This window comes from Ahaetulla prasina, chromosome 7 (genome assembly GCF_028640845.1).
Source record: "Ahaetulla prasina isolate Xishuangbanna chromosome 7, ASM2864084v1, whole genome shotgun sequence".
In the NCBI taxonomy this organism is placed as follows: Eukaryota; Metazoa; Chordata; class Lepidosauria; order Squamata; family Colubridae; genus Ahaetulla; species Ahaetulla prasina.
The window spans coordinates 2,832,082-2,849,670 of NC_080545.1; the positions used below are offsets into that span (position 1 = coordinate 2,832,082).

The following is a 17,589-nucleotide window of genomic DNA, read 5'->3' on the forward strand; positions in this document are numbered from 1 at the left end:
TTTGAGCAGGGGGCTGGACTAGAAGACCTCCAAAGTCCCTTCCCACTCTGTTAATAAAGGGCGGAGCTGTGCAACTGGCAATCCGAAGCATGAAATAAACTGCTCTCTATAAATCAATAATTTAGAAGAGTAATCTCAGAGGAATAAATAGGCTGAACTGACATGCAATTTTATGGATTTCTTTTCAGAAATCTCAGCTGGATTTTGGAAGGAAAGAAAGAGAGAAGATGTTATCTTATCTCATCTCTAAACCTTAGTAAAGACCACACCTAGAATCCTGCATCCAGTATGGATCACCACACTATAAAAAAGATGTTGAGACTCTAGAAAAAGTGCAGAGAAGAGCAACCAGGAAGATGAGGGGACTGGAGGCTAAAACATATGAAGAACGGTTGCAGGAACTGGGCATGGCTAGTCTAGTGAAGAGAAGGACCAGGGGAAACAGGATAGCATCTTCCAATATTTGGGGGGCTGCCACAGAGAGGAGGAAGGGGGTCAAGCTATTTTCCAAAGCACCCGAAGGCCAGACAAGGAATAATAGATGGAAAATGATCCAGGAGAGATTCAACCTGGAAATAAGGAGGCATTTTCTGACAGGGAGAACAATCAACCCATGGAACAGAAGTTGCCTTCGGAAGTTGTGGGAGCTTCATCGCTTGAGGCTTTCAAGAAAAGATTGGACTGCCATTGGTCAGAAATGGCGTAGGGCCGTGATGGAGAACCTATGGCACACGTGCCAGAGGTAGCACACAGCACCCACTCTGTGGGCACACGAGCCGTTGCCCTAGTTCAGCTCTACCGTGTGTGCGCACACGCGCACTTTGGGCACTTGGTCCAGAAAAGGTTAGCCATCACTGGTCTAGGGTCTCCTGCTTCAGTGAGGCCAGGGGTTGGACTAGATCAGGGTTCTCCAACCTTGGCAACTTTAAGCCTGGAGGACTTCAACTCCCAGAATCCTGGGAGTTGAAGTCCACCAGGCTTAAAGTTGCCAAGGTTGGAGACCCCTGGACTAGATGACCTATAAGGTCCTTTCCAACTCCGTTAATCTGTGAATCTGTGAAATGTTAACCATAAAGCGTTCCCCAACCCCCAACCAACCCCCACCCCACCCCGTGACTGACGGAGTATTTAAGAAGCATTATAAAAGCCATGCCTTCTTCGCACTAGCCAGGAACTCTATTGTTTTAGGGTTTCCTGGGTGATTTCTGATCTAAATGCTCTTTGGGTCTTCTCTGGCTTAATCCGGATTACGAGATGAACCAGGTGGGATGACTCAGCATGATTTAAAATAGACACGTCCTTAAGTGGGGAATCCTCCTTCCGTATCAGCCAAACTTTCCTCCTTCCCTCCTTGCTTTCATCCAAAAGGCTGATCGTTATATCAAAACACACCGCTAAGAACATTCTCACCGTCAAGTCCTGCATTTTGGCCACAAAGGATAAAGTACCATGGGAAAATATGACAATTAATCTCCAAAAACGCTTGGTCATGTTCGAGATTGAACTGGTTTTCTTCAGGACAAGGTGCCACAAAGCCCAGGTGGCTCAGGGGCTAAGACGCTGAGCTTGACGATTGAAAGGTCAGCAGTTCAGGGGTTCGAATCCCTAATGCTGCGTAACGGGGTGAGCTCCCGTGACTTGTCCCAACTTTTGCCAACCTAGTAGTTTGAAATCAGGTAAAAAATGCAAGTAGAAAAAATAGGGACCACCTTTGGTGGGAAGGTAACAGCGTTCCGTGCGCCTTTGGCATTGAGTCATGCCGGCCACGTGACCACGGAGACGTCTTCAGACAGTGCTGGCTCTTTGGCTTTCAAACGGAGATGAGCACCGCCCCCTAGAGTCGGGAACGACTAGCACATATATGTGAGGGGAACCTTTACCTTTATCACAAAGCCCATGCCGCCGCCACCAATGGATTCCTGGTTTTCTGGTCCTTGCTGAGAGCCATTTTCATTGGATAACCAAAACAAGGACTTGCTCCCCAAATCCAGTGGTCCCTGGATGGTCATCTCCAGCCCCAATCATCTAGAAGGGCTCACCTGATGGACCAACTTGGAGACTAACAGAGTTGGAAGTCATCCTTGGAGGTCTTCTAGTCCAACCCTCTGCTCAAGCAGGAGATCCTATTCCATTTCGGACAAGTGACTGTCCAGTCTCTTCTTAAAAGCCTCCAGAGATGGAGAAGGAAAGGAGGGAGGGAGGGAGGGAGGGAGGAAGAAAGAAAGAGAGAGAGAAAGAAAGAAAGAAAGAAAGAAAGAAAGAAAGAAAGAGAGGGAGAGAGGGAGGGAGGGAGGGAGGGAGAAAGGGAGAAAGGGAGGAAGACAGAAAGGCAGAAAGGCAGAAAGGGAAAGAAAGAGAAAGAAAGAGAGAGGAGGGAGGGAGGGAGAGAGAAGAGAGAAAGGAAAAAGGAGGAAGGGAGGAAGACAGAAAGGCAGAAAGGGAAAGAAGAAGAAAGAAAGAGAGAGGGAGGGAGGGAGGGAGAGGGAGGGAGAAAGAGAGAAAGGAAAAAAGGAAAAAGGGAGGAAGACAGAAAGGCAGAAAGGGAAAAAAAGAGAAAGAAAGAGAGAGGGAGGGAGGGAGGGAGGGAGGGAGAAAGAGAGAAAGGGATAAAAGAAAAAGGGAGGAAGACAGAAAGGGAAAGAAAGAGAAAGAAAGAAAGAGAGAGAGGGGTGGAGGGGGGAGGGAGAAAGAGAAAAAGGGAAAAGGGAGGAAGACAGAAAGGCAGAAGGGACCTTGGAGGTCTTCTAGTCCAACCCCCTTCTCAAGCAGGAGATCATATCCCATTTCACACGAAGTGGCTGTCCGGTCTCTTCTTAAAAGCCTCCAGCGATGGAGGACCCACAATTTCTGAAATGCACCATTTTTATTTCAGAAGGTGCAGAGAACATACCTGGGCAATGAGCATAGATTCCTCGACCTTTCTAACTTCCAAGGAAGTATTGCGTAGTCCTCACAACAAGAAAAAAACTTCTTTCTTTCTTTTCTATATATAAATTTTATCCATTTTCTGTCGTTGACATTTCTCAGCTCTTAATAAACATCGTGTTGTCTGGGTTTTACTTTGCTTAACAATACAGGTTACATTCTTAATCTCCACCTCCTTTTTTTCCCAACCACCAGCAAAATAAATTCCATGTCTGACAATATATTCTTTCTGTTTAATTTTCAATGTCAGTCGATGCATTTCTGCACCATCTAGTATCTTCTTAATTAACTCGCGGTGGTCCTTCATTTTTCCAATATTGTGCTTTCTTGGTTTTTTTTTTCTTCTTTTGAGGACGTTTCTCTTCTCATCCGAGAAGCTTCTTCAGCTGTGCCATTCCCCGGTATCCTGTCAGAGCTGAAGACGCTTCTTGGATGAGAAGCGAAATGTCCTCAAAAGGAAAAGAAAAACAAAACCCAAGAAAGTCCAGTTTGCCTCCTGAAAAAGCTAGGATTGTGTTGGCTTTTTTGGCAGCTGCAGCACAATGCTTGGCTCATCTTTAAGCGGTCATCCAGCAGGACTCCAAAGACTCCAATGGAACAGAAGTTGCCTTCAGAAGTTGCGGGAGCTTCATCACTGGAGGCTTTCAAGGGGAGACTGGACTGCCATCTGTCAGAAACGGTGTAGCCTAGGGGTCTCCTGCTCAGGCAAGGGGTTGGACTAGATGACCTACAAGGTCCCTCGTAGGGACTGGAAGAGCAGCTCCCTGGCACCCATGCTGAGCAGGTCAGCTGATCTTCGCACGCACATGCACACCAGAAACCAGGAGACCAGGGGATGGGCACGCAGGCGCACACCGGAAACCAAAAGCTCAGCTTCGTGGCACACGCATGCTTGCTGGGGAGCTGCTCTTTGGTTTCCGGGGGTTCCCGTATCCACGTGCGCACCAGTGGTGGGTTTCTACCAGTTCAGCCCAGTTCGGGCAAACCAGTAGTAGCGGCCGCAGGAGGCTCCTCCCACCCACCTGAATGTCACCATGGAGGCTCTGCGCATGCTACCAGTAGCGAAGGATCAATGGAACCCGCTACAGGTGCGCACACTCCTGCTTCGGCATTCGGTGCTGAAACAGTGGTGTAGGGTCTCCGGGTTGGGCTAGATGACCTACAAGGTCCCTTCCATCTCTCTGTTCGTCTCTGTTAATCCCCCCTCACCATTTCTACGATGGAACGAGGTCCCACCAATACTTAGGTGCAGTGGTGGGATTCAACCAGTTTGCACCACTTCGGGAGACCCGGTTGTTAACTTTCTGAGCACTTTGGCGAACTGGTTGATGGAAGAAATCATGAGGGCAGAGAACCGGTTGTTCAATCACTTGAATCCCACCACTGGCATAGGTGGTATACTAGGAGTTTGCAAGTTGATTTTTTCCGCCCCACACAATGCCCGGCCTGACGAATATTTTTTTTCACTGCAGGATTCACGATTTTAATCGCGTCTTATCCCCGGTGAAAACAAGCCAGGGTGGCCACGATGCCAAAGGGAGCTGCAATCAAAGCCTCCATTTTGCTAATCTTTTTATCCGAGCACTATAAATAAAATTTTAAAAAAAGGGGAGGGAGGGAGAAAATAGTCTGGCAAGAAGAGTTAAGCACGGTGGATAAAAGCGATCCAATCCCCTCCTATCCTTTCGGCTCTTCTTGCTATGAATAGATCCTCCTGTCGGATGCAGGAGAAAGCGTAGACCACAATCTGCATTTACCCTTTGAAATCCCGGCTCTATAAATACGGACAGCTGACATTCCCGGTTTGTATTAGCCGGGGCGTTGCATTTCCCCCACCCACCACCCACCTCGCCTTCGGTCCAACAACCGTCTTTCTCATAAAAACCAGACACAACGCAGGCAATCCTCGATTTACGACCCCTTTAGCGTCCCTGTTGCTAAAAAGCGAGAAATTTGTCCGGGAACAGGTTTTCTGCCCCGTTTTACGACTTTCCTCGCCACCGTCCTTAAAGGGAACTGTTAAAAATCCGCTTTCTGATGACGTGACCCCGGGGGGGGGGGAACACAACTGTCATAAAAGCAAGGGCAGTTTATAAATCTAATAAATAATAATAATAATAATAATAATAATAATAATAATAATAATAATAATAATAATAATAATAAAATAAAAGTCAGGTTGTCAAACATCCAAATGTAAACAACCCAATTTTTCCCCCCCCCACACACACACACACACATTCCCAGGGATGCTGGGACGGTCGTACAGTGTGAAAATGGTCGTAGGTCACTTTTTTTTACAGGGCTGTTGCGAGTTCGAACAGCAGCTAAGCGAAGGGTCGTAAGTCAAGGACTAGCTTTATTTCACAAGAGACCTGCCATGTGGGCGGAGGAACACCCCATTCTCCCATGGAACCTCAAAATCCACTTTCTTGCGACCGTTTCCACCCACCTTCTCTGCCACAAAAACCAGCTGGCGACAAACTAGCCTAATGTCCAGTCGGCGACAAACAGGGGACACTTGACCAAAAATGATGCATGGAGGGGTGGAGGATAGACAATCTAGACCAGGGGTCTCCAACCTTAGCAACTTTAAGCCTGGAGGACTTCAACTCCCAGAATTCCCCAGCCAGCTTTGCTGGCTGGGGGATTCTGGGAGTTGAAGTCCTCCAGGCTTAAAGTTGCCAAGGTTGGAGACCCCTGATCTAGATCAGTGGTCACCAACTGGGGGTCCGCGAGAAAAATTTTGGTGGTCCGCAGAAAAATTATTTGAAAAATAATTCATATTAGTGGTCTTCGGGATTTAAAATGACGCATTTAGTGGTCTCTGAGGTCCGAAAGGTTGGTGACCCCTGATCTAGATAGAGTCTCCCCCTCACCCCACATCCTCAGGAGTGTGGAAGGGGGAAACAACCTTTACAGATTTGGCAGCCTTGGTACAGGTAGAGGAACCGCAAGGACACACTACACCGTGTGTGTGTGTGTTTTGTGCGAGGGCGAGGGCGAGAGCGAGAGCTCAACAACTCAACCTAAAACAACCCAGGTGGGGTAGTGGAGCCCGAGACTACGTTTAAAGCAGGTTTAGGAAGGTCAAGAAGAGAGGCGGGTGGAGAGCTCAACAACTCAACCTAAAACAACCCAGGTGGGGTAGTGGAGCCCGAGGCTACCTTTAAAGCAGGTTTACGAAGGTCAAGAAGAGAGGCGGGTGGGTCGGTCGGTCCACCACTCATGGAGGTGGCGAACCCTCCCAGATGCCTCTTTCTGTTGGCTTTGGCCAAGTGGGACTTGATTGGGTGGGACGCCTCCCCTTCCAGGGCTAAGGTAGAGCAGCTGGGCGAGAGGGAGGGGCTCCGAGGAGGTGGGGAAAGGGCTCCAGAATTCAGGGTCCACTCAAGGGGTCTCCTGCCCGGGGAGGAGAAAGGCCATTTTTCAACCCACCCATACCTGGCCAAGCGCTGCTGGTTGGAAGAGGGACACCCTCCACTTCACTCCGGTCACCCAAAACTCTCCATCACTCACCCCAAATTGGACCCCAAACTCAGGACCCCTCCCCTCCTCTCCCCCTCCCTTCCAAGGACAGCAGTCCCCCCCCCACACTCCCTGGTCCCCAAAGGATGGCGAGAGAGAGAGAGAGACAGGCGCCCCGCACTTACGTCCCCAGGGTCTCCTTGAAGGCGAAGATGCGGCCAATGTCCTCCGCGGGCTTCTTCCAGGACGAGCCGCGCGCCTCGCCGTTCTCCTGGGCCATGGCAGCGGCGGAGGAGCCGAGGGAACCGGCGGGCGAGGCGAGGCGAGGCGGGCGCCAGCCGGGAAAAGAGGCGGAGGAAGAGGAGGCAGCCGGCGGCTTTTGCTTTCTCTTCTTCGGGGAGCTCCGACTTCTTCCTAGTCGGCGCTCCGGAGCTGTTCTCCGGCTGAACTTGCAGTGTCTCCCTGTCCTTTCCTTTCCTTCCTTCCTTCCTTCCTTCCTTCCTTCCTTCTTTTCTTTCCTTCCTTCCTTCCTTCTTTCTCTCCTTCTGTCTTCTTGCTTGCTTGCTTTCGTTCTTCCTCCCTTCCCTTCCCTTCCTCTTCTCGTCTTCTCCCCTTTCTTCCCCGTTCCTGCTTTTCACGCCATCCTTCCTCTCTCTCTCTCTCAAGGCGGAGGAGGGTGGGGTGGGGGCGAGGGGGGGGCGAGAGGCGTGGGGCCCCCCTGCCCGGAGTCTGGAGGAGGAGAAAAGAAAGTGCGCCGCTTTCCCTTCTTCTCTTTCCCCTCCGGCTGGCAGCGCTTGGTAGCGCCAGTCAACTTTCCCTGGGAAGCGCGCGGAGCTCTGGCTCGGGTGTGTGTGTGTGTGGTTGTGTGTGTGTGTGTGTGTGTGTGTGTGTGTAGGAGAGAAAGTGGGAGCGCAGCGGAGGGCGATTCTTTCTCTCCTCCCTCCCCTCCCCTCCCTCTCTCTCTCTCTCTTTCTGCCCTCCGGCTGCTGCAGCTCCACTTCGCTCAATGGCATTTCAAGAGAGAGGGAGGGAGGGGGGAGGGGGGAGAGGGGGGGGTCTGAGTTGTTATGGTAATAGAGGAGGGCGGAGACTGGGGTTTTTTTTTTTAAAATCCTCGGGCCCCCCCCCCTCTCCCCAACTCCCCCTCCATCTCATCCCGCTTGCAAAGCCGGCTCTTCCCCACCCTCCTCCTCCTCCTCCTCCCCGTCCCCCTTTCGAAGCGGCCCGCCACAAATTCGCATTGCACCAGTCGGGCGCGAGGTGGGTCGGGGGGGCGCTTTGGCATCCGCGAGCCCCTTCCTCCCTTCCTTCCTTCCTTCCTGTCATTCCTATTTCCTTCCTTCATTTTCCTCTCTTCTTCTCTTCCTCCCTTCCTCTTTCCTTTCTTCCTCCCTCCTTTCTTCTTTTCAACCTGCCTCCCTCACTTTCTTTTTTCCCCTTTCTTCCTCCCTCCCTCCTTTCTTTTCCTCCCTTCCCTTTTTCCTTTCTTCCTCCCTCCTCTCTTCTTCCTCCTCCTCCTCTCTTCTTCCTTTGCTTCCTCTTTCCTTCCTTCCTCCTTCCTTTCTTTCTTCCTCCCTCCCTCTCTTCTTGCTTCCTCCTTTCCCTTTCTTCCTTCCCCTTTTTTCTTCTCTTCCTCTCTCTGTCCCTCTTCTTCCTCCCTCCCTCCCTCTTTCCCTTTTCCTGTCTGCCTTTTTCCTCCTCCTCTTCCTCCCTCCCTTCTTTCCTTTCCTTTCTTCCTCCCTCCCTTTTCTTCCTCCCTCCCTCTCTTCTTCCTTCCTCCTTTCCCTTTCTTCCTCCCTCCCTTCTTCCCTCCCCTTTTTTCTCGTCTTCCTCCCTCTGTCCCTCTTCTTCCTCGCTCCCTCCCTCTTTCCCTTTTCCCTCCTTCTCTCCCTCCCTCCCTTCCCCCTCCTCCCCTTTTTTCCCTTTCTCCTTTCCATTCCTCCCTTCCCTCCTTCCGGCCCGTGGGGAGGCGGGAGGCCGCGGCAAAGAGCTTAGCAAACCAGGCACGGAGCCGCGGGGCCAACAATGCGACAACCTGGGATCGTCCCGCAGTCGGGATTGCCTTGCCAGGACGGCGGCTCCGGTCTGCAACGGTGCGCCCGCGGGGGAGAGCCAGCCTGAGCTCCTTCATCGCCACCAAAGACGGGGGTCCTTCAGCCAAGACCCCTCCGGTCCCCAAGCGCCTCTTAAAACATGTGCGATGGGGAGAGGGAAGTTCCTGAGCTGGGCCGAAGGAACAGCTGGCCAGTTCTCCAGTTCAAATAACTAACTTTTTTTCCCCCTTTCCTTTTTACAATTAATCCCCTGGAGGTGTTTGTTGTTCCAACTTAGAGGTTCCAAAATGGGGAAAAGTGTAGACTAAACGATCTCAAGGGATCCCTCATGGAGCAACTGCATAACTCATCTAGCCTGCTTTTCTTCTCCATTCGCCCATTTTAAACCTGGTCAACTCCTTACCCACTTCTGTGGGGTCTCCCACAAGCTCTGAATCAATCACAAGCAGAACAGTGCAATCTGGATTTTTTTTATTATTTCATTTTGTCACAACAGTATACACAAACATTGTCATAAATAAAACAACATATCATGAAGAAAATATATATATATATATATATATAAATAAAAAAGTATGCAACAGCTATGTTAATTTGATATAATGAAGGGAACAATAGGACAGGAACGGTAGGCACTTTTGTGCTCTTATGCATGCCCCTTACGCATGGGTCTTCTGCTACTACAGGGTGGTTGGGGCCTCCAGAGCATCCTGTGCCAGAAACAGATTGTGCAATATTTTGTAAACTGCCCCCTTAACTCTTCTTGGTGCACGGTTGAATGAATTCCTGGCTGGGATTAATAATTGTGGTTAACTGCAAAGATTTGGTTGCCGCGAAGGACATCATCACACACACCCCCAACCCCCCCCCCACTGCAATGCAGCTCATCCTTCATGGTGACAACCCTCATTTGTCTGGAGCTGGCATAAGACTGCGGGTGATAAACCGGGGTTTAAAAATTGGCAGGGGCATCCCTGGGCAATGGATTTATTTAATAAAGTGATTGATTTATTGATTTAATAAAGTGTCTGACTTAATAAAGCTCATAGTGTGAACTCTGAAAAAAATAGCTGGTTTTTCTCTCGCCAATGATCTGAATATGCATAGTCCTCGACTTAACAGTTCGTTTAGTGACTGCTCCAAGTTACAACAGCACAGGAAAAAGAGACTTACGACCGTTTTTCACACTTATGACCATTGCAGCATCCCTGGGATCAAAATTCAGAGGCTTGGCCACTGACTCATATTTATGACGGTCGCAGAGTCTGACCAGCAAAGTCAATTGGGAAGTCAGATTCGCGTAATGACCATGTGGCTCACTTATCAACCGCAGTGATTCACTGAACAACTGTAGCGAGAACGGTCGTGAAACGGGACAGAACTCACTTATGTGTCTCGCTTAGCGATGGAAATTTTGATCCCGTGACCGTGGGGCAACGGTCATAAGTGTGAAAAATGGTTGTAGGTCGCTTTCTTCAGAGCCGTTGTACCTTCAAACGGTCACTAAATGAGTCGAGGGCCTCCTGTGCTCATGGACATTGTTAGTCATTCACATCTTCCAGCCTCTGGATCAAAATCCATCTTTGTGTAAATTACCTTAAAGGAGGAAGAGATACAGTCAAGTGGTTTGTCAAGGGAGGTCAAAGGTTAAATTTGAAGCTGAGCAAACAGTAGAAGCACCTCTTAAGGCTGAATTAAGTTACCAGGAAAGATTTAGCCACTGGAAAAAAGACCAATTCCCAGGAATGGGACTGCATGCATTTCAAATTTCACATCTGGCTAAGAAAGCTTAACGGAATAACAGAGTTGGAAGGGACCTTGGAGGTCTTCTAGTCCAACCCCCTGCTCAGGCAGGAAACCCTGTTATCAGTGTAGAGAATTGGTTGCCCAATCTCTTCTTAAAAGCCTCCAGTGATGGAGCACCCACAACTTCTGGTATCAAGCTGTTCCACCGGTTTAGAATAGAATAGAATTTTTATTGGCCAAGTGTGATTGGACACACAAGGAATTTGTCTTGGTGCATATGCTCTCAGTGTACATAAAATAAAAGATACCTTCATCAAGGTACAACATTTACAACACAAATGATGGTCAATATATCAATATAAATCATAAGGATTGCCAGCAACAAAGTTCCAGTCATACAGTCATAAATGGAAAGAGATTGGTGATGGGAATGATGAGAAGATTAATAGTAGTGCAGATTCAGTAAATAGTTTGACAGTGTTGAAGGAATTATTTGTTTAGCAGAGTTATGGCGTTTGGGAAAAAACGGTCCTTGTCTACTTGTTCTGCTTTGCAGTGCTCTATAGCGTCGTTTTGACGGTAGGAGTTGAAACAGTTTATGTCCTGGATGTGAGGGATCTGTAAATATTTTCACGGCCCTCTTTTTGACTCGTGCAGTATACAGGTCCTCAATGGAAGGCAGGTTGGTAGCAATTATTTTTTCTGCAGTTCTAACGATCCTCTGAAGTCTGTCTTTCTTGTTGGGTTGCAGAACCGAACCAGACAGTTATAGAGGTGCAAATGACAGACTCAATAATTCCCCTGTATTTATTGTTATTGTTCTTTATTGTTCTCACTGTCAGGAAATTTCTCCTTAGTTCTAAGTTGCTTCTCTCCTTGATGAGTTTCCATTCATTGCTTCTTGTCCTGCCTTCAGGGACTTTGGAAGAATAGCCCGACTCCCTCTTCTTTGTGGCAGCCCCTGAGATATTGGAAGACTGCTATCATGTCTCCCCTAGTCCTTCTTTTTGTTAAACTAGACATCCCCAATTCTTTGTAATGTTTTAACCTTCCAGTCCCTTTCAAACTCCCAAACCCCAATCAGCTTGAAGTTGGCTAGTTCCGCTTCTGTTATTTTCAAGATGTTCCCCATTTCCTATTGTTTGGAAACACACACTGCACGGTTGGTCCTACTTTCTGTTCTGATTTTGCAAGTTTTGGGTTTTTTTAAAAAACCCAGAAATGGCGTTTTTATAGTGAATTTCAGCCAGTTAGCTAACACTGCCCCCTGGTGGACACCAGCCAATTTTTTTTAAAGTTTCTTCTTATGTTGGGTTATTAATCAGACGCAGGTAATAAAAACAATATTGTTGTGCAGGTATTAAAATTCATTTGGCTATTAATTTAACACCAGGCTAAATACACCGAGGCATTAAATTGTAACTGGGATGAATGAATGAAGGTCTTTTGCTTGGCTTTTATGATTACAACCTGCTCTAAGAAGCATTGAATTATAATTAAGATATATCTTCACCCACAGAGTAATTACATCAGAAAGGCTCCCTGCAGAATTCCTGCATCAATTCCTCACTTTATTTAATTTTTGTCTCTGCAATTCTGAAGCCTGTTTCAAAAATTGAATTATGGTTATAGGCCAGCATATCATTCCTGTTGATCTGCATTTTGTGGGAAATGCCCATTAAAAAATAATAATAGTTTGATTGCTTGGTTATTCCCACTATCTAGATTCCACTTTTCAGATAGTCGGGTACATAAAATTCCAGATGCAGACACATGACACATGTGCATCATGCGTGGGATCTTTTCTAATCCAGAAATACGTTATAAATTTGGACTTGCAGCTACCAAGGTTTTGGAAAACAGAACGACAGAATAATAATATAAAATGTTTAAAGGAGCAGGATGGGGAAATGTATTGATTGTCAGGTTCCGGAAAGGCGCTTGGAAAGAAGACCCCAAAGGAACCAGGTTCCTGCATGTAGAAGTCTTTATTTGGCGCTCCGGCATGTTCCAACAATCACTCACAGTGAGAAGTAGTCAGCGCTATCGCGCAGTGCTCCCCACCACCGTTTTAAAGTCTCCCGCGCTCCACCCGCAACTCCACCCCCTGGCTGTGCCCCCGTCAGGCACTCAGCCGATATCCCTCCCTCCTTACTGAGTTTCCCTGACTGAGTGACAGGTCCGCAATGAAGTCCATGGCTATCTCCTTCCACGGTCTACTTGGAGATGCCACGGGCTGTAGTAGGCCGGTAGACTTGCCTGGCTGTTTCTTCATCATGGCACAGGTCACGCAACTGCGTATGTTGTTGTGACTCCAGCCCCCGAACCTGGCCCCATGCCCGAAAGTGACTCCGAGAGTGAGGAGGAAGGACCGGTAAGGTTTACCTCGGAAGCACCGATGCCTTTGGCCCGGCTCCAGGAGCCAGAACCAGGCCAGTCGGAGGACGTAATGAGGCCGTCATCCCCTGATTCCTCCCTTCCTCAGGCTACGCCTTCAGACCCAGCTGATAATAATAATAATAATCAAGCTTGGATTAACCCGCGCTTCAGAAGATTAGAGAGGGGGCAGGAGCCCCACCCCACAGGATATATAAGGAGCTTTGGGACTGCTCTCACTCCACGGGGAGCAAAAGATTAGCTGAACCGTTTCAAAGAGAGCTGAAGTCTTACTCTGCGAGTCATTTGTTTGAACTTTGGCAAGCAGCTGCGATTTCTCTGCCAGGACTGATAAGAGCCATGAATCCACTGGATGAAGGCCAGCTCGCTACTCTGAAGTGGGGAAGGAGACAGAACATACATATTCTTCGACGTCCTTCTTGATCTGAGGCCACCAAAACTGACAGTTGGTCAGATGAAAAGTTTTGAGAAAACCAAAGTGGCCGGCTGCTCGGATGTCGTGACACCGTTGCAGGACCTCCACCCGGAGACCGACCCCCTTCCATGCCAACCCAGCCCTTCGGCTGAGGGTGTTTTGGTTGGCTTGGAACCACTCATCCTTCAGGAGGGCCTTCTGAACGCCCTTGGTTAGCTTGGACATCTGGGGTTTTGATCAAGCAGCGGACTCTGCTCGTTGTGTTAGACTACCCTCATGTGGCGACGCTGGTATTATGGCCTGCATTATCTCCTCGTGGTTACTGGCATGCTGTGGCAGGTGGGATAAGGCATCCGCAAGGAAGTTTTTTTTCACCAGGAATATATTTCAGCCAAAAATTAAAGCGTCTGAAATATAGCGCCCATCCTACCCGCTTGGGTGAGAGTTTACATGGGGCTTGGAGAGCCTCTAAGTTCTTATGGTCCGTCCAGACCTCGAAAGGTAAGCTGCCGCCCTCTAAAAGGTGTCTCCACATCAGCAAAGCACACCAATCCGCAAAGGCCTCCCTCTCCCATATGGCCCATTTGCGTCCGGTTTTGTTTAATTTGCGGGAGGTGTATGCAGATGGCTGCAGCCATCCCGCCTCATTGGATTGCAAAAGAACCGCTGCCACCACAACATCGCTGGTGTCTGCCTGCACCACGAATGGCTTGGCGAATGGCCTTTCCACTCTGAACTCAGAAGAAGGTTCCAGAGAATATCACGGACAGCCGAGAAAACAAACGAACGGGGCATCGAACAGGATAACAGAGTTGGAAGGGGCCTTGAAGGTCTTCTAGTCCAACCCCCAGCTCAAACAGGAGCCCCACACCATTTCAGACAAGTGGCTGTCCAGTCTCTTCTTAAAATCTTCCAGTGATGGAGCACCCACAACCTCTGGTGGCAAGGAGTTCCACCAGTTAATTGTCCTTACTGTCAGGAAGTTTCTCCTTAATTCCAAGTTGCTTCTCCCCTTGATTGGTTTCCATCCATTGTTTGTTGTCTTGATCAATTTTTCTGTCAAGAAATTTCTCCAAGGTTGGTTTTCTCCTTGTTCCAAGGAACACCCCCAACTGCCATTCAGAATAATACATGCAATAGTGTGACCAATAAGACACTATGGGAGCAAAAGTTGGACTTGAAGGACATAGGATGGGAAGACACCTCTGAACTTTGGTGTTGGAGAAAACTCCCGAGAAGATCGCGGACAGCCAAGAAAACAACTCAACCCAGAGTTATCACTCAAGGCACCAATGACCAAGCTCAAATTATCCTCCTTCAGATCCATTATGTGAAGAACCAGCTCTCTTGAGAAAGTGATGTGACCTAGGCCCAAGTAGTTATTACCAGACACTGCGCCACCATGATTCTTAGGTTGAGAGTTCAACCCTTGGTAGCAGCAGATATTTCTTTCTAGGGCACAAAGAAAAAAAAAATCTGCTGTGAACTTCATATAGGCATCAGGGAGGGCATCCGGCCAGTAAATGGAATAGAATAGAATAGAATTTTTTATTGGCCAAGTGTGATTGGACACACAAGGAATTTGTCTTGGTGCATATACTCTCAGTGTACATAAAAGAAAAAATATGTTTATCAAGGTACAACATTTACAACACAAATGATGGTCAATATATCAATATAAATCATAAGGATTGCCAGCAACAAAATTCCAGTCATACAGACATAAGTGGAAGGAGATGGGTGATGGGAACAATGAGAAGATTAATAGTAGTGCAGATTTAGTCAATTGTTTGACAGTGCTGAGGGAATTATTTGTTTAGCAGAGTGATGGCATTTGGGAAAAAACGGTGTCTAGTTGTTCTGTTGTGCAGTGCTCTATAGCGTCGTTTTGAGGGTAGGAGTTGAAACAGTTTATGTCCTGGATGCGAGGGGTCTGTAAATATTTTCAAATGCTCAGCTCCATCCAGTCGCCTCGATTCTACCTCGAATTAAGGGATTACCAGGTGATTAAAAAGGAGTTTTCTTGTGACATGCCTACAACTAGCATGGAGGTAACGCAAACCGGCCGGAAAGAAGGTCAATGGGGATATTGCAATTGCATCTGAACAACCCGCAAGGCAACAAAGGACAACTTTGTGGCTCCACTTCTCCTTGGACAGAAAGACTATCCGCGTCGAGCCAACGGCAACTTGCTGATAACCTCATCGGTGTTTGAAAGAGGGATGCATATTAAGAACCTCCCTTAACCCTTGGATTGAAAAGTGCCTGAACTCTCTTGTGTGTAGTGTGTTAGTGACACAATGGAGCAGGACTGTTCCTTCTGAGTCATTGCAGGCGTTGTGAACTGCCCCCTTCCACCTTAATCCGGGTTGATTGTCCAATCCTGCTGAGTTATTGTAGAGAAAGGAACAATTTAGTAAACTCAAGTCTTGTTTTCTTAAATATACAGCCTGTGACCTGCCCGCCAGGCTGCCTGCATATAATTATGTTTTATTTATCAAGCGTGCTGTGGAAATTGTGAATATAATTTACAGGAGAAAAAAAAAAATTTACAGGGGAAAAAAAATAAAAGGTTTCCAGAACTTTGCCAAATGCTCCAGCGGAAGGCGGTTAAAACTAGCTTGATGAAGGCTTTTAGAGCTCATGAATTAAAAAATAATAATAATTACGATTTATATTCCGCCTTTGTTATTTTTACAAAGAACTCAAGGTGATGAGCACATGCCAAACGCATACCTCCTCTTCTTTTCCCTACAATAACGACCCTGTAGGGCGAGTTAGGTAGCCCTCGACTTAACCACGATTCAGTTACCATTAAACCATCTTTCCAAACAGCCTCCAGGAACCCCGTTTCTTTTTCCCCACTTGGAACTGAACCCAGACGGACATTTCCTCCAACAATTGCTATAACGGTGCTGTTGTATTTACGGCTCTGCGTTGGTTGGTTGGTGGATGGATTGATGAGCATCGCATCCTAGACAATTCTTGGTCACCAAATCAGCAATTCCTCAATTTTTGGACGTTGGGCGATGAGAGGATTTCAACTCCTCAAATTCCTCAGCCAGCAGACAAATTAGATGATGGCTTTTCAGTTAAACGTTTCTTCGGGCAAACATCGCTCCTTTTTTTTTTTTTTTTCATTAAATGCGATTCCGAAGCGGAGTTCGATAAAACCGGCAGTAAAAAAAAAAAAGGCCTAGCGTTTGGAAAAGTTAGAAGTTTGGCAAAATCGCCAAATACTCACTTTGTATGTTAATTGGAATAGAGCTGGAAGGGACCTTAGAGGTCTTCTAGTCCAGGGGTCTCCAACCTTGGTCCCTTTAAGACTTGTGGACTTCAACTCCCAGAGTCCCTCAGCCAGCAAAGCTGGTAGTTGAAGCCCACAAGTCTTAAAGAGACCAAGGTTGGAGACCCCTGATCTAGTCCAACCCCCTACTCAAGCAGCAGACCTTATACCATTTCAGAAAAGTGACTGCCCAGTCTCTTCTAAAAAACCTCCAATGATGGAGCACCCACAACTTCTGGTGGCAAGCTGTTCCACCCGTTAATTGTCCTCACTGTTAGGAAGTTTCTCCTTAATTCTGGGTTGCTTCTCTCCTTGATGAGTTTCCATTCGTTGCTTCTTGCCTTCTGGTGCTTTGGGAAATAAGTTAATATAATATAATATAATAATATAATATAATATAATATAATAAATATAATATAATATAATATAATATAATATAATATAATATAATATAATATAATATAATATAATATAATATAATATAATATAATAATATAATATAACAACAGAATTGGAAGGGACCTTGGAGGCCTTCTAGTCCAACCCCCTGCCCAGGCAGGAAACCCTACACCATCTCAGTCAGATGGTTATCCAACATTTTCTTTAAAATTTCCAGTGTTGGAGCATTCACAACTTCTGCAGGCAAGTCGTTCCACTTATTAATTGTTCTAACTGTCAGGAAATTTCTCCTTAGTTCTAAGTTGCTTCTTTCCTTGATTAGTTTCCACCCATTGCTTCTTGTTCTACCCTCAGGTGCTTTGGAGAACAGCCCGACTCCCTCTTCTTTGTGGCAACCCCTGAGATATTGGAAGACTGCTATCCTGTCTCCCCTAGTCCTTCTTTTCATTAAACTAGACATACCCAGTTCCTGCAACCGTTCTTCATATGTTTTAGCCTCCAGTCCCCTAATCATCTTTGTTGCTCTTCTCTGCACTCTTTCTAGAGTCTCAACATCTTTTTTACATCGTGGCGACCAAAACTGGATGCAATATTCCAAGTGTGGCCTTACCAAGGCATTATAAAGTGGCACTAACACTTCACGTGATCTTGATTCTATCCCTCTGTTTATGCAGCCCAGAACTGTGTTGGCTTTTTTAGCAGCTGCTGCACACGGCTGGCTCATATCTAAATGGTTGTCCACTAGGACTCCAAGATCCCTCTCACAGGTACTACTATTTAGCAAAGTATCACATATCCAGTACCTGTGCATTTTGTTTTTTTGGCCTAAATGTAGAACCTTACTTTTTTCACTGTTGAATTTCATTTTGTTAGATAGCGCCCAATGTTCAAGTCTGTCA

The 17,589-nt window shown here is 47.2% G+C and overlaps 1 protein-coding gene across 1 annotated transcript in view; it reads right to left on the reverse strand.

The window, feature by feature from the left end:
• Positions 1–7,344, reverse strand: part of CAMK1D (calcium/calmodulin dependent protein kinase ID) — a 218,362-nt gene extending 211,018 nt beyond the window's left edge. Inside the window, exon 1 of the mRNA XM_058191375.1 lies at positions 6,579–7,344. Within this exon, the coding sequence (XP_058047358.1) occupies positions 6,579–6,673 (95 nt within the window). The 5' untranslated portion in view covers positions 6,674–7,344. The remainder of the gene's footprint in view (positions 1–6,578) is intronic.
• Between the last annotated feature and the right edge of the window lie 10,245 nt (positions 7,345–17,589).